Here is a 16,426-nt window from a genome sequence, read left to right as displayed (position 1 = left end):
TCCTCCAACAATGGCTAGGAGCAAAATAAACAGGTTCATGAACCTAGTTTATTTTGCTAAGCCCGGCGCACACGAGAAAAGGCGTCCTTCAGAAATGTGTTTTTCCTGACAATATTTTGTTTATATCTTAGAAGTCAGGGAGCAGATTTCTCACCCACCCACCCCCCAAAAAATGCAGTTGCAAAATTGCTTTTGGAATCAGCTTGCCTTTAATTTTATTGAAGGAAGTGGCCTGCCAGTTACCTTCTGCTCGAGGAAGAAGTCTTTTGGGGTTCAGTCCTTGAATGTTACAGGAACGGGGAACATATAACACGTCTAATAAAAGAAATTGGACTCAGAAATAGATCGGCACATATTAAAGTGGCCTTGGGCCAACGGTGATGGAGCATTTGGAAGAAGAAAAGGTAATTTGGGGCGTGGCTTTGTCCTGAAAAAAGAAGAGTGGATCTTGAGCGCCGTTTCCCCACCGTGACAATTTCCAGATGTGGGGACTTCAAATCCCAGAATTCCACAGCCAGCCTGGCCCTTGGCGAGGATTCTGGGAATGGAAGTCCCCACCCCTGGAAGTTGCTAAGATTGAGAGAGGCCAATCAGGAGAAACAGACATTTGCGCTGTTGCAGGCGAGTTCATTCCACAACTCTCAGTAAGGCAACTGCAACGGGGTGTAGAGACGCCAGGTGTCAGCCGAGAGACACGAAAACTCTGAGTTTCGGCTCTGCTGGGCGTTCATACAACCAGATCCATGAGCCGACAACTACACAAAGCTTGGCTAGGGCTAACGATGTCTAGGGGGTTTCTTTTTCAATGGGGCAACGCTTTTTGTGACTCCTGCCTTTGTGTTTGTGGATGATATTGGGGTTTCCGACGCGTGTACGTCTAGAAAAGAGTTAAAGATTCCTGCAAAAGAAATGGGAATAAACACACCGGAGCCCCCTCGATTCCCAAATGCTGAAACGAGGCGGTTTTCCGTGCTTTTTTTAAGCTGGGAAGGACAAGGAAACCTTAATGCAAAGCCTAAAATGGACTGAATGCAGTTTTAAAAGAAACGAGAGCAATGCATCGCTTACGGCTGGGCTGGGTCGGGCCAGTTTTGGGGGGCTGCGCTGGGAAGCACATTTTGTGGGATTTTATTCCTCTTTACATTTCACAGCCATTCCACGGGTTACGTGATTTATTCAACAGGCATCTAATGGGTCGTTTTTCATCTGCATTTCTTTCAGATTAAAAATAGCAGCTTGGTACGAACCTTGGCCCAAAGTGTTGGAGGATTTATTAAGTTGGTCATTTTAAGGTGCTCCTTTGTAGTGTTTTTTCAATCTTGGCAATTTTAAGAGGTATGGACTTCAACTCCCAGAATTCCCCAGCCAGCCATGCTGGCTGGGGAATTCTGAGAGTTCAGGTCCACCCATCTTAAAGCATGCTGGCTAGGGAATTCTGGGAGTTGAAGTCCACACCCCTTAAAGTTGCCAAGCTTGAAAAATACCGCTCTAGAGATTTTGCACCATCTGGCTTGGCAAACCCTGGGCTTGGAGGATCCCCCACGAAAAGTCCCAATAAATCCCATAAGCCACAGAGAACCAAAGGACCTTGATCTTGGCCACCCACCTCTCCCTTTCGATTGGCCAGCATCTTTACCGGCCAGTTCCAGGACCAGTATTGGGCCAACCGAATTCTGTTTCCGTAGCAACCCAACCCTGGACTTTCGCTTCTTAATACAAAGGTAAAGATGGACTGCTTTCATTTGCCATTATTTCTATTTCGGGCAAACGTGCAGCTGGCAAACTGGGTTCCCCAGAAAGGCTGCGTTCAGACAACTGCTTTGGTCCAAATACGGCGACTGTTTCTGGTCCCTCTTGCGGGGGACAATTTCTCAACGCTGCTGGGATCCTGGTGGTGTTACCCATTCTCCCACTGCTGATTATTAGATTTATTTCCCATCATCACCATTTTACAACTCAAGGTGCTCCTATACATGTTCCCCCTGCCTCGTTTCCCCACCACAACAACCCTGTAAGGTGGTTGGGCTGAGAGGGAGGGACTGGCCCAAAGCCACCCAGCCAGCATCCGTGCCTAAAGCAGGATTAGAACTCAGGGTCTCCTGGTTTCTAGCCCAGTGCCTTAACCACTACACCAAACGAGTATCCTTTTGCATCTGTTTAGCCTCCAATTCTGTTCAGGCTTCTCAAGAAGTCCTTTTCTGAAGCTACCTTCAGACAATCTCCAGGACCCGGGTTCTGAATTCTCTGGGGTTTGCCAAAGACTACTAATTGCCAAGACTACTATAAATCATCAACCAGTCCTGGGCTGGTCTCATAGCACACACTAAACTCAAAAAAACCCCCCTCATCCTGATTTAATAATGTTAAAGGGTTAAGCTAGTTCTCTCTCTTTCTCAAACTTGGTGACTTTAAGACATGTGGACTTCAACTCCCAGAATTCCCCAGCCAACATGGTGGACAACTCCTAACCAGGATGCATGCTGGCTACGGAATTCTGGGAGTTGAAGTCCGCTTTTCTTAAAGTCACCAAGTTCGAGAAACACTGCTCTATATTAACTCTTTATGGATATACTTTCAGTTTCTACAAGTGTCACGAATTTATTATTCTATTTTTTTCCCTGATTTATTTTTGGTTGTACTTTATCATATTTTATTTTAACTGCTATATTTTTGGTTATCATATTTTCCAGTTGTTATACTCACCAATAAATACTTATATTAAAAATTAAACAAAAAAATAGAAAAACGTCACCAAAAAATGAACACGAACCCAACTTAGCCTATCCTAAATCTGGTTCAATGTACTGCATAAATCCAGCCCTTGTAGTTAGTTCATATTGGCTGAAAATGCACAAGCAGAACTCAGTTAAAATGGAGCTGGGTAAATTAGGGTTGTCAGAACCCACCCAAGGTGGTGCGAACTATCACACTAAGATAGAATATGGTTTACCTGTGTGAACATCGTGTTGCAAAAATAGTCGTGGAATTTTGTTAAGCTTAGCATGATGGATCCCCACAACACATCCGAGCAAGTCAGTTAAAAGACCAACTGGTTCCATTCTCACATTATGTTAAATTAGCTAGGGTTAACCTTGGTTGGTTTACTTCATGGGTTAGAGTTAGTGTTTATGATCCAAAGTCTTCTAGGAATTCCATAAATGGGTTAATGAGTCATGAGGTTAACCTATGTGTGGGAACGCAGCGCCTGTCATGTAATCTCGGGTAACTGTGTTAAGTGAGTAAACCACGGTTAAGGTAAACAGGGGGAAGTGCATTGTGTGAACAAGAAGTCACTCTCCCACTGGGAGAAGCAAACCAGCAATCAAAGCCAAGCCCCCGTTATGTCAGTTGGGGTTGATGCACCCCCACAAACCCGCAAGCATTCACGAACATCCGAATCCCACAGCTGGACATTTTTATTAGGGCTATGCAAACACCAGAAAAATTAAATCGTTTAATTCTTGAACGATTCTACCTCTTGGATTCAGCTTTTCTGACTCCAGACGTTACACAACCGAGCGTTCGTATTTCAAGCCGTGCGAGCGGGAAGGCAGAGGACTTTCTTGCTCAGGAGAAAAACATGTTGCTGTTTTTTACCATTTCCCTTCATTTTTGTTCTAATCATTTTATTGCAGTTTCCTTCGTTCTACAATTACAGTTTAACGGATCTTGATTTAGCGGACTTTGGATACGACGGCCAATATTTTCTGCAGGGTGTACCCAAAGTCATCAGGACCAAGCGCTAAACTTTCCATCGCTGGTGCCAATGCGGGTCGCTGGGGCCATGCAACCTTGTCTTGCAAATGCCATAAATCTGGAATTAACAAATATTTGCTTTAGTCTACCCTGAACGGTCCCTTAAACTCAGATTCAGTTCATATTAGTATCATAAAATATTATATTAACACACAGTCTACCAAATAGTTCTGACCAGATTTGGTATTTTTGACTGTCAGATGCTTCTCAAGGACCTAGGATAGCTAAAGAGATCATTGATAATGATTTGCATTCTATTTTTTTTGATAAATAAAGTAATAATCTTGATTATTTTTTAACCAAGCAAGCTTTGATCTGAAAGAAAAAAGAAAATTTAAAAAAGAAATGTGCACTCCCCCCCCCCCGCAACCTCACCCCAGTTCTGTCTCTTTCCCCAACCCTATTTTATCCTCACAACCAGCTTAGAAGGAAGCAGGAGGTTCACACAACACTGTTGTGTCTAAAGCCGTGTTAACTATACCCAATGTCCATGTTTGAACAACTTTCTCTGTCCCGTTCAATAACAATAGCCGAGCATGATCGCTTGGCACATGTTAAGCTCACCACACACTAAGCTACAATTCCCATCTTGGTTTCGGCCTAATTTGGCGTGTGGGGCAGACCCACCCCCCAAAACTCCATCTGGTTCCAGATGTTGCTGCGGTGGGCCTATCATGGCTGCAGTTCTCCTTGCTTCCTAATTTACTTGCAACAATTTTTGTTTCAGAAACATTCGCCTAATTCACTTGCAACAATTTTTATTTTAAAAACATTTGCCTAATTCACTTGTAGCATTTTTGAACACCCTACTGTCCCATGTCTGTTACTAAAGTACTCCAAGGTACTGTATATGAAATAATTTAGGTCAGCACTCCATCGTTCAGCCCACCTTACAATTTTTTTTCTTTTTTAATCGAGCTCCTAAGAAAGTTTCTACCCAACCCCCTTTCTTGTCGGACCACATTTCTATAAACAGGGCTCTGCGAGGTATAAACACACCCACTCACCCCTTTACTGGTCTTCAAAGTGCCAGAATATTCTTTGTGACTCAAAAATGTTCATAAATAAACAGCTGATATCTTTATACATGCACACCGTATATATAAAGCACATTCTCACTTACATTTATATCCACGTATAATTATAGCTAAACATAACACACCGGTGGCATTGTTCCAGCCAGGGGAACACTCAGCAGCTGCATTCAGACATGAAGCTAACCTTGGTTAGTTCTGGGTGGTTTGGGCTGAGTTTGTTATCTGAATGCACCCCAACGGATTGGTTTGGGGGGGCTGGCCTTTCAGAGGCCCCAATGTTCTTGACTGGAGCACAATTCAGGGGACATCCCTAGATATGTCTGTGTGCTTTTCTTGGCAGGTATAAAGAAGGGGTTCCCCTTTTTTTAAAACACCGCCCCCCCCGTTTTACCTACCAGGCCCAGATAAAGCACCCCACTGCCAGATGAAGACAGGCAGGACCCCTCCAGGCAGCCCACCTCGCTCTCACCCTCGTGGTTCGCTCCATCCTGCGCCCTCACAGACATTCACCGCCAGCCCTGCGCTAAACGCGGGTGCCCAAGCGAGCCGGGCCCTGCGCTCCCATCCGGCGGAGTCTGGCTCCGCGGGGCAAGCTTGCTGGCACCCCGCGCTTGGGGGGATCCCAACCCAGCCCTTCCCGAAGGAGGCGCCCCCCGAAGCGCCCCCCCACCCCACCCCGCGCTCTCCGCTCCCTGCGCCGCCCGGTGGTACAGCCCTTTGTGAAGGCTGTTGCGCAAGCCCCGCGCGGCGCCCGGACTCTTGCGCCCGGCCGGCCGCGGTTCCTGCCTGCGCTCCGCGGCTCCCTTCCTCCTCCTCCTCCTCCTCCGCCGCCGGGGCAGCGAAGGAAATTGCGTGCCGCGGAGGAGGAGACTGGCCGGCCCAATGCGCAGCGCCGGCGCCCGCCGGAGAGGAGAGGTCTCCGGGGCCGGAGCAGGCGGAGCCGCGGCTGGAGGAGGCGCCTTGCCAGGCGGCGAGGGCAGCGCGGAGCGGACCTGCCTCCCGCAGCCGCCCCGTCCGCTCTCCCGGCGGTGAGTTCCCGCGGGGAAGGGGTGGTCGGGAGCGGAGTGACTCCGGCGCGGGCGAGGAAGAGGGGACCGCGGCGCGCGCGCTCCGCCCGCCCGCCTGCCTCTCCACGTGGCTGTCGCGCGGGGAGGAGAGGGGAGGGGAGGGGGCGAAGGGGGTCTCCTCTGTTGTCCTGCAGGGGGAGAAAGCCCCCCCGCAGCCTGGCACCCCCTCTCCTCTGCCCCCCGGTTTTAGGCTTCCCGGGTTGGGGCTGCGACTGAACCCCTGCGCCCCCGTTTTGGGAATCGACGTCTACCCTCCTGGCCGTTGGGGGGCTCCGGCTCTGCCCGCCTTAGCCCCCTCCCCTCCGGCCCGGGCTTTGCCCTGCCCCCACCCCACGCCGGCAGAGCAGCCGGGCTGCGTTCCCACCCTGCGTCCAATCCTCAATCCGGGGGGACCCAGCCCGGGGGCGCAGCCCCAGAACTGCGTTACGCTTCATCCTGACGGGCGGGCGGGGTCCGTACCGCAGGCAGCGCATGAGCAGGCCGGTCCCCCGCCTCGGGGCCGACCCACCGCTACGCAGCCCCATTTTCCCCTGCTGCGGCCGGAGCAATCCCAGCCTTACTGACTAGGCTGCTTTTTAAGCCCCTTGGTTGCCTACAGCGGCGGAGGCCAAGCAGCTGCGCGGTTCTTTCCAGCGTGAACCCATAAGAACGAGGAGCAAGTGTTCCTGAGCATGGGCAGAGTGTGTATTTTCTCCCCCGGGGTACTCAGCCACCACTGTGGAACTGGGGGCGATCCCTGACTTTGGATATACAATCCTAGATTATTATTTTTTCCCAAAAAGATCACTGCCTTAGTCTGTTGTTTGGTGGACGGAACGACCGCCACTATTTCCCGGTGGAGTTGGGATTTGAACACAGGACTCTTGTGCCCAAGACACAAACATTAAGATGGGATGACTATTATGAGAAGTTATAAACAAATAAGCATCATAATATTTCTCTATAAAATGTAAGTAATCCAGCCTCCGGGCTTAAGGGGGTTTCAGCCCCATTGCTCTGTGCCTTCGCTGAACTGTTTATTTTCACCCTAAACCAACTCCGAGCTTGTCCCCATGCTCAGTGGGAGCAAGAACCGGTTTTACAAAAGAAGAAATAGCCTGTATGCGGCTAGTCCAAGTTTCTAGTCCTCAGTGCTCATAATAGTTCTGCCGTTTTGTTTCTGGAGCGGCTCGCTTGATGAGTTTCTGGGCCTGAGACCAATGTTCTCACTTTGGGTTCGGGACTATGTCCTTTCTAGCGTTCCTTTCCCAAAGAAAGTGGTTTGTTAGTTTTCTGGAGGGGGAGGTTCCTCACGGGTGTGGGGAGCGTTCCAGAACCCACTTCAATGGGGTTGTCCAAATTGCAGGCCTGGGAACAGCCTTGGATCTAGGAAACGTGCTTTAACCATCCCACGGCTTGGCCCTGATTCAGGACTGACACAACCGCGGCTGCAAACGTCAGCTGAGCCGTAAACCAGGGTTTGCAAATGGGTTCCCGTGCACCAGAACAAAGCAAGCCATGTTAAGGCTTTGCCCTGTGGGTAAATCCAGGCCCGGTTCTCAAATTCCAGTGCTGAAGGAAGCCACTGTGAGCATTAATATTGGTGGACGTTTCAGCTGTGTACAGTGCTAGGCCTGGATCTTAAATCATGGTTTGTCTGAACAAACAATAGGCCTAGTACTAAGAGGTAGTTAGCCTTCAGCATGACAATGATTCGCTCTGTGTTGGAGAAGAAAGAGCAACTGCTGGGTTAGGAGTCGAAGCAAACCAGGGCTATGTCTAACCATGGTTGGACTAAGGCACATAGGCCTTCTCTAATTCCCTGGGCCTGCAGCAAATGGCTGATTTACACATCCTGTTAAATCATTACATTTGTTTAGCTGTAGTTTACCCATTGTGTGAACATACTTGTTGTGGTGCGTCAACCCTGGTTAAAGAAACCAGAGCTTAGTTGTGGTGTGAACATAGCTTTTAAATAATTACAGCGTGGGAGAAGCTGCCAAGCCTTGCTCTGAGGAGTTTAGCATCTCCAGGCTTGTTAACCATTATTCACACAACCATACAATGCTCAAGAAACAGGCTTAGGGAGAGAGGAACCACTTCAGAACAAGCCAGGACATAGTGACCAGCATTAACCTGGCCAGATTCACCCATCGTGCCAATTGTGCTTAAGAACCCGGGCAACAAGGTTTAGTTAACAAACCCGACACTGTGGGAGACACGGACCCAGCCATTGTGGCTTGGCTCGGGGTACAAACCAGGGTGCTTGACAAACCATGGTTAAAACCCTGGTTTAGTGTTTGAGGTGCGGGCTTCTCACCTGGCTGGTTAACTCTTGATCTGCATGACTGGTAATTAATTACTGGCTTGCGGGGAGAGGATGTTTGCACACCGGGTTGTGCCATTGCGCACGTTTCCATAATTGGGCACGGAATGGCATTCCTTGTAAGCAATATATATATTTAGTCCCAAGGCCCATCCTCCTTGGTCATGCATATTTTGGCGATTACAACATGGCCTGCCTTCTACACTTTCCCACTTTGTACTCAGTTCAGAGGGCTGGAGTGCAAACTCCCATAAGCCCCAGCTTCCTCCCCCCCACAAAAAGACCCCCCCCCATATTCCCTAATAGGGCTGTCCAGAGAGCTAGATTAGAAGGGCGAAATGTGATTTGGAGTGCTTTGCTTAATTGCATCTAGCCCTAATGGCTTTAAAAGCAGACTAAAATTCCTCGGAGGACAGATCAATCCATGGTTATTAAGCAGCGTATGATTTATTTAAGGTATTTCTACTTTACTGGCTGAAGGGCTTGCTAATCCATGAAAAACAGTTTTTACAGCCTGGAACGTTAACGACACGCGAGGAGAGTCAGAAGGGGAGGGTAGAGGAAAACAGTAGCCCTCTGTAACCGCCATAGGGAAGGTGGCATGGCCTTTGGGGTCGGCTCCAGAGAATGGACTTCTTTCTGGAAGACCAAATCTTTCAGCTGGGAGGAAAGAGGAACTCAGAAGTCTCGCCCAGCTGAACCGGGGCGTGGCGTGATTTCCCATCTCCTCCCGCTCAGCAGGCTTCTGGGATAGCTGCCAGACATCGCCATATATCTTAAGTTTCCACCTCATTTCATTTAATGTCTCTGAATGCCAGCTGCTGGGGAGGTCGTGGGGGGGGGGGAGCATTGGGTTTGGACCAAGATTGGATAAAATTAGGGGACCACAACTTTTCGAGGGTTGAGGGCCGCCGTGGCTTTGCTTTGCAAGAGAGGGAGGGGGAGGAACGGGGGGCAAGAATTGGGGGTCCAGAGTAAGCTGAGCCAAGGGGGGACTTGGCCCCCCCACTCAGCTAAAGATTTGATTGATGGATGGACCCCAGCTCAGCACTTTGGGAGACGGGTGCAAAATCCCATTGCTGCGTCTTTCCCCTTAAAACGGTAGGGCCTTCTCCCCGACGTTGCTTTCGATCTTCGCAATTAATTGTGCTGCTTTTTCGCCCCCCCCCCGTCTGTCCCTTCCTGTTTTTTTCTCCCCTTACGAAGACAAGCCCGCCAACCCCGCGGCCCTGCCTCGCGGTGCCCGAGGAAAGCCGCACCCATGGCCAGCGACCTGGTGGAAGACGAACTGGAATTCTACTCCAAAGCGGAGAAATACTGGAAGGACGTTCCTCCCACCGTGGACGGGATGTTGGGCGGCTACGGGCACATCTCCAGTATCGACATCAGCAGTTCCAGAAAGTTTCTGCTCCGGTTTTTGAGGGTGAGCAGGTTTTCCGAGGAGAGGCTCCTGGCCCGGGGGTGGTCCGTCTGTGCTGGCCTGCCCCAGTACGACGGGGGTAGCCTTGTCTGTGCAAAACACACACACCAGTGGTGCAAGGAAGAAAGGTCCAGGTTTTGATTTTCCCCCTCTTTCTGTGCTCAGAGAAGTGCTTTTTCCCCTCTTAGTAAAGTGGCCCTTATTCCAGTGTTTTTCAAACTTGGCAACTTTAAGATGGGTGGACTTCAACTCCCAGAATTCCCCAGCCAGCATGCTGGGAATTCTGGGAGTTGAAGTTTATGCATCTTAAAGCATGCTGGCTGGGGGATTCTGGGAGTTGGTCCACCCATCGTAAAGCATGGTGGCTGGGGGATTCTGGGAGTTGAAGTCCACTCATCTTAAAGCATGCTGGCTGGGGGATTCTGGGAGTTGAAGTCCTCACTTCTTAAAGTTGCCAAGTTTCAGAAGCACTGCATAATCACGCAAACTTTGAAATGGTCTGGGCATTTCAGATGAACGGTGAAAATCAATCTTGTGCAATAGCGTGTATTGATATGTCCCCAAGCAAAATAAGAGAGAGAGCAGAGTGTTGTGAAACACACCCAAAGACAGTTTCTTACATCGGAAGGCGGAGGTGGCAACTTTGAGAAAAGAAGAAAATCAAATTGAGGGGGAAAAAATGGAAAAACAAGCTGCTTGCTTTGGAGCGTCTGTCAAGTTTCTATCCCTCAAGGTCTCTTTTCTGTTCAGGATGGGCCAAACAGGACCGGGACAGCCTTGGCCTTAGACTGTGGGGCCGGCATCGGGCGGATCACGAAGCGGCTATTGCTGCCCCTTTTCAAAGCTGTGGACATGGTGGACGTGACAGAAGATTTTCTGAACAAGGCCAGGACGTACCTCGGGGCGGAAGGCCAGCGGGTCAGAAATTATTTCTGCTGCGGGTTGCAGGATTTCAGCCCGGAGCCCAACACTTACGACGTCATCTGGATTCAGTGGGTAATTGGTGAGCACCGCTGGCCGGAGAGGCCGAACGCCCGAGGGGGCTGTTTCCCCAGTGTGCAGAGTCCAACCAAGGTTAATGCCCACCAGGTTCAGCACGAGATCTTTAACACAGCGAACCTGTTATGCAAGCCCCACTAAAAAGAATCGGGTAGACTTGGAGGTGGTAAATTCCTCCCCCCCGTGCTGGTGCTCCACCTTATACGAGGGCTGAATGAAGAGTAACGCCCCACTGTCATCACTTTGCTTGAAATAGGGACATTTTCATCCTGATTAAAAGTGGGTAGTTTCAAAGCTTTAATCAATGGAACAGGAAAATGATCCTAAAAAGGAGCTCGTGTTATCTGCATTTATTCTGCACAGAATCACCCCCTGTAATGGTCTGTGGGAATGACCTTGGGAGACGGGAGGGAGAGCCACAGACCAGACAGGTGGCGTGGAAAAGGTGTCTCAGCCCCCAGAAGGAAAAGGGGCGTGGGAAGCGTCTCAGAAGGGACCCTCCCTAGTTTTCCAGAGAGTAAAAAGAGAGGGAGGGAGAAGGCCTCTGTAATAGTCTGTGGGAACGACCTTGGGAGACAGGAGGGAGAGCCACACACTGGACAACAGGCATGGAAAAGGTGTCTCAGCCCACAGAAGGAAAAGGGGTGTGGGAAGCGTCTCAGAAGGGACCCTTCTAGTTTTCCAGAGAGTAAAAGAAGAGGAGGGGAAAAATGCATTCAGTCTTGTAAGATTCTGTTAATGTAACCTCACAATAAAGATAGAGCTAGGACTCCTGCGTGTGTTTCTTGTCTGGATTACCTCGCAGGGGCAGAAATACTTTCAGACTTGCAAGATTGATGTCAGCCCTGCAAGTTCCTTCTGCGATGCTTCCCACATCCCTTTTCCTTCTGTGGGCTGAGATACCTTTTACACACTGGTTGTCTACTTTGCAGCTCTCCTTCCTGTCTCCAAAGGTCATTCCCACAGACCATTACAGAGGCCTTTTCCCCCTCTCTCCTTTTACTCCCTGGAAAACTCAGGAGGGTCCCTTCTGAAATGCTTCCCACGCCCCTTTTCCTTCTGGGGGCTGAGACACCTTTTCCACGCCGGTTGTCTGGTCTGCAGCTCTTCCTCCTGTCTCCCAAGGCCATTCCCACAGACCATTACAACCCCCTCCATGACACCCTTCGGCCAGTAATAGACGAGCTTCTTGAAGCCCCGTGCTTTGTCGCTTGAACCCAGCTCCATCTTTTCCACCTCTTCCTTTGAGTCTAACTGATGCCCACGAAGGTATTCCTTTGATTTTCGGGGAAAGGGGAAGTTGCACAGTGCCAAGTCTGGACTCTAAGGGCAGATGAGTGAGAGGGAGAGATCCTTGCAATTGGTTTTGGGGGCTTGGGAAGTGGGTGGACCTAAGGTCACATTGCCACAAATGTTCCTTCTTGGGCTTCCAAACTCTGCTTAATCGTGGCTTCTAAGTGAGAAAGGTGAGAAGGTCCATCAGAACCTGGTTGAAGAGACCTTAAAGCAGTTTTTTTCAACCTTGGCCATTGAAGATGTGTGGACTTCAACTCCCAGAATTCCCCAGCCAGCCATGCTGGCTGGGGAATTCTGGGAGTTGAAGTCCACACATGTTCAAGTGGCCAAGTTTGAAAAACACTGCCTTAAAGTGCGGAATTCATTCACGGCAGCATGAAGCTTGATCGTTGTTGGCAGAAATGTGTAGCGAATGAGGTCAATTACCCAGAGATGTAAATACAGTTAACAAAAGAGTTCCTTTCAAAGATTATTTCCCTGTTTCATTGATTAAAATATCCCTAAAATATCACTATCCCTAGTGATGGAGGTAGAGACATTTTCATTCGGCCCTCGCTTTTTAATGTGTTGTTATCAGCTGCTCGGGCACAAGCCATTCTTCTATTATTGTCACATTTTAACACCTGGCATTTTTTGTCTGCCAAGCACACAGTGGGTAAAGAGACTTGGATCCCCCAACTCAGCTGGCAGGCAAACCTGGGGCAATTGCGGGTAAATTGCACGTCGGCTTGGCGAATTCAACAAACCAGTTTAAATCGAGGGAATTCATAGGTGGGGTTTATCTGTTAGGTTTGCTTCCTGAATTTACCCATTTGTATGGCTCACACGGGCTAGGTTGCTACTAAAAAGTAACCAGGGTTAACTGTAAGCAAATGGAGCATCTTGGTTTGGAACTGAGTGGTTTGCATAGGTTGTGGGAACGCAGCCACCTAGTGGATTGGTTACCTCTGAGGGTGTAGCACAAACCAGGGACTTGTAAACCCCGATGGGTAGCTGAGTGTGATGTATAAATCCTTCCAGTTGTGGTTAGTACAAGAAAACACAGTTGAGTAGAAACGTGGCATTGCAGAACCAAATTCTGGTCCCTCTTTGTGATGGTATTGTGGGGAAAAACCTTGGGAGACAGGGTGAAGAGACACAGCCGAGGGGACAGTCAGATAAGAGGGAGCATAGCCCTCAGCTGGATAATGGATGGGGCAAGAGGCTTGGAAGGGATCCTCCCGAGTTTCTCAGGCTGAAAAGGAGACGGGCAGGGGGGAATTGTACTTTCAGACTTGCAAGATTCTGTTAATGCAGCCTTACAATAAAGTAGAATTAACTCATCTGGTCGTGTTTCCTGTCTGGTCTACCTAGCCAGGCTGACACCCTTGGATCCTGCAAGGATCTCACGTGGCCATGTTTCTCCTTCCCCAACAGGACACCTGACAGACGAGCACCTCTCCCACTTCTTGCAGAGATGTCGTCTAGGACTGCGTTCCAACGGCATCATCGTCATTAAGGACAACATGGCCCAAGAAGGGGTCATCATGGACGAAGTGGACAGTAGTGTCTGCCGGGACCTGGACGTGGTCTGTAAGATCATCCGTCGTGCCGGGCTCAGCCTTCTAGCCCAGGAGAAACAGGAGAATTTTCCAGATGAGATCTATCACGTCTATACGTTAGCCATGAGGTGAAGGATGTCCGGGGAGGGTTCTCACAGGGCTCCAGGACAACCACGGTTTCCGGAGGCCCAGGATGAAGGGAAGAGGCAAGATCAGCCGTGGTCTCAAAAGGTGGGGAGCAGGGAGGGAAAGGTGGTTGCGGCCCTGTCAGTAGACTGGACTGGGACAGGGGAAGTAAAGATAGTCTTCTATGCTGGTTTGTCATGACGGTTGGAAAAAAGATTTGCCAAATATACCTTCTATGGTGGGAACAAGTTCCAGAATTGCATCTCCAGGAATCTGGCATAGCGTTCCTGGCATGTTCAAGTTTCTTCTCCCCCACACTTCAGCTAAAAAAAACACTTCCCAGATGGGTTCAGGAACAATCCCGTGTTTTCAGGTTGGCAATCCAAAATGACACAAGAAGACAGGGTGGGGAGGGAAGAGGAGAAAACGAGCGGGCTTGGGACACTGTGTTTTGCTTTGTGTGTGCGTGTGTGTGTTTTAAAGCTTTGAATTTCCTAAAATACATGGTCAGTCTGATGGAACAGCAGCCTTGGGCGTAGCGAAGTGCAATTGCAGACAGAAGACCCTGCGTGGGGCAGTTTATAGCCTGGTTCCACCCCTTCTCCTCTTGGTTGATGATGTCAAAGTCCTCTTTGTCCCAGAACCACCTCTCCCAATCTGATGCCCTTCAAAGGTGATGGACTACAACTCCCATCAATCCCTACCCAGGCGGGAATATGGGTACAATCATCCCCACCCAGACAGAGGCCAGCCGAACTTGTGTTGCTTGACTTTTCCTGCTGTTAAAAGGGGACCGACGGCTTGTCAACTGGTGCTTACGAGTGTTGCAAACGCTTTAAGGGGTTTTGCGCAAATCTAGCCAATAGCAATTTATTCAGTTAAATCAGGATTCAGGTGGTAATATTTGTTGACATCACGTCCTTGCCTTCTGGACTATGAAGAATTATAATTCATGCTTTAACAATCCTCTTAAATCAGGGAGGGGGGGCCTAAGGGGTCTTTTAGATGAGGTTGGACTACAGCTCCCAGCATCCTCAGCCCAGTCAGCTGTAAGGAATTTGGAACCTGGTGCGGGTTGTAGTCCAACAATAGGCTGGGGACTTTGGGCCAGTGCCTCTCTCTCAACCCAACCCACCTCACAGGGTGGTTGTTGTGGGGAAAATAGGAGGCAGGTGTACTAGGCATGTTCGCCGCCTTGAGTTATATATAAAAAAGGCGGGATAAAAATCCAGTAATAGTATTATTTGTTTATTGAATTTTGAAATCGCCATGATCACAATACTTCTGAGAGATTACTTTAAAAAAGAGAGAGAAATGGGGGAATTAATATAATAATATTCTTTGAGGTCTTCACTGTGCAACTGTATGCATAAAAGTATGAGGGTTCATACTCCTAGCTCTTTCTGCAATTTTCAAACATTTTAAAATTACAAACTCCTGTTTACACATCCTGCTGGGAAGGGCCATCTATCTCACACATACAGGTAGTCCTCGTTTACCAACTGCCTCGTTTAGTGACCATTTGCAGTTATGATGATGAAAAAGTAACTTTACGACCAGTCCTTGCATTTATGCCCTTTGCAGATCTGTACAGCCAAGGAAAGCTGAAGTCAGATCCTAAGCACAGTTGCGGGCTCACGTAGTGACCACTTTGCTTAACAACCAAATTGCCAGTCCTCATTGTGGTTGCTAAATGAGGACTACCTGTACATGAAAACAGCAAAAATCCAATTGGGGTCCTCAGCCTTCTCCATAGATAGTTTAAACACACTGGGCTTTTTAAAAATGCCTCCGAGGGCTAGAAACTTGGATATAAAGCAAAAGGAAGTCAGGACGGCCAAGATGTTTAATTCTGCACACCACCATACGTCTGCTAGTAGGCAAAAGTGGAATCCTAAGCTTTTGGAGCGACTGCTTTTGCAAGAACGTGCCTAACTTGGTTACTGAATTACCCCATTTATAAAATGTGAACCATAAATTAACCACATCCAGCACCAGAAACCCTCCCAAAGCTTAAAACTAGCCAAGTTTAGTCGCAAACGCACCCGTGAGATCTTTAACGCAACCAGAGTGGGACAGGGGTGGCTTTATTCCAGCCCACCCCTTTCCATGGGTGTGTGGAGTGGGGGACAAGTGATGAAATGTGTGCGATGACACCCCCGCGCAGAAGCCGTTTCTCGCACCAGCCTTTGGGGTGTAGGAATGGAATCACAGCCGCGGTGTGATGACAGAACATCGTTTGCCAGCACGGCGGGTTGCCCAGACCTTTTGTGCTATGCGATACGAAAGCGTGTGCCGGAAACTCAAGGGGATGTGTGAAATCACTTATCCTTCCAGCCTAACCAGCAATATAAAATGTCGTGACAGCCTCTTATACACTCGATGCGTCCCTTCCAAGTTCTGCCGTTAAAGAAACACCACCACCTAAATAGGGCATGGCTTGGTTTGCGCACTACACCCTGATGTGCCCATCACGCGTGAACCTGGCCTGCAGCCAGGGATTCAGGCTGGGCTGAACTGTAGTTTGCGGAGCCAGAGTTTGCGAAAGAAATCACAAATGCCTTTGTGCAATGGGCGGTGAGCCAACGCATCAGATCCAGAGGACCCACCGTATCTCTTTGCGCACGTGAACGAACGCGCCCCACCGGAACGGATTGAGTTCTCCTTCCCAACAACTTGCGCCCCGTTGGAAATGGTTATTAGCAAAACTCTTTCGAGGCAAGATTGTTTATCTTGAAAAAAATTGGTAACAGCACAGTGGGCTGTCTAAATGCATCTGAGGTTACCTCTCTCTTCTAAAACGAATAATATCCTTATTGGCCTTATTTTAAAAATAACTGAATTCAGCAAGGAGCAAATGTTATTACGGTCTTTTTCCC

General features: G+C 49.0%; 1 protein-coding gene and 1 long non-coding RNA gene across 2 annotated transcripts; one reads left to right on the top strand and one right to left on the bottom strand.

Annotated features, from left to right (window-relative positions):
• Nucleotides 1–3,401: 3,401 nt before the first annotated feature.
• On the bottom strand, nucleotides 3,402–5,459 carry LOC103066087 (uncharacterized). Its single transcript, XR_456663.2, has 2 exons — nucleotides 5,189–5,459; nucleotides 3,402–3,814 (listed from the first exon to the last, which is right to left on the bottom strand). It is a non-coding gene; the product is annotated as an uncharacterized LOC103066087 (long non-coding RNA).
• A 164-nt stretch (nucleotides 5,460–5,623) lies between these two features.
• Nucleotides 5,624–14,514, top strand: NTMT1 (N-terminal Xaa-Pro-Lys N-methyltransferase 1). The gene is made up of 4 exons (XM_088147121.1): nucleotides 5,624–5,821; nucleotides 9,372–9,588; nucleotides 10,336–10,588; nucleotides 13,297–14,514. Exons 1-4 carry the CDS (start codon nucleotides 5,676–5,678, stop codon nucleotides 13,551–13,553), a joined length of 873 nt encoding a protein of 290 aa, XP_088003247.1. The 5' UTR covers nucleotides 5,624–5,675; the 3' UTR covers nucleotides 13,554–14,514.
• Nucleotides 14,515–16,426: the final 1,912 nt, after the last annotated feature.

This window comes from Python bivittatus, unplaced genomic scaffold (genome assembly GCF_059951505.1).
Source record: "Python bivittatus isolate LINGU-HERP-01145 unplaced genomic scaffold, Pbiv_v1 ctg000160_np1212, whole genome shotgun sequence".
In the NCBI taxonomy this organism is placed as follows: Eukaryota; Metazoa; Chordata; class Lepidosauria; order Squamata; family Pythonidae; genus Python; species Python bivittatus.
The sequence above is the reverse complement of the archived record's forward strand: the minus strand, read 5'-3'. Positions and strand labels throughout refer to the sequence as shown.

Coding starts and splice junctions, on each gene's coding strand:
- NTMT1 (XM_088147121.1), top strand. CDS start 5,676: ATGCGCAGCGCCGGCGCCCGCCGGAGAGGAGAGGTCTCCGGGGCCGGA. Junction 5,822..9,371: donor CCCCGTCCGCTCTCCCGGCG/GTGAGTTCCCGC, acceptor CCCCTTACGAAG/ACAAGCCCGCCAACCCCGCG. Junction 9,589..10,335: donor TTCTGCTCCGGTTTTTGAGG/GTGAGCAGGTTT, acceptor TTTTCTGTTCAG/GATGGGCCAAACAGGACCGG.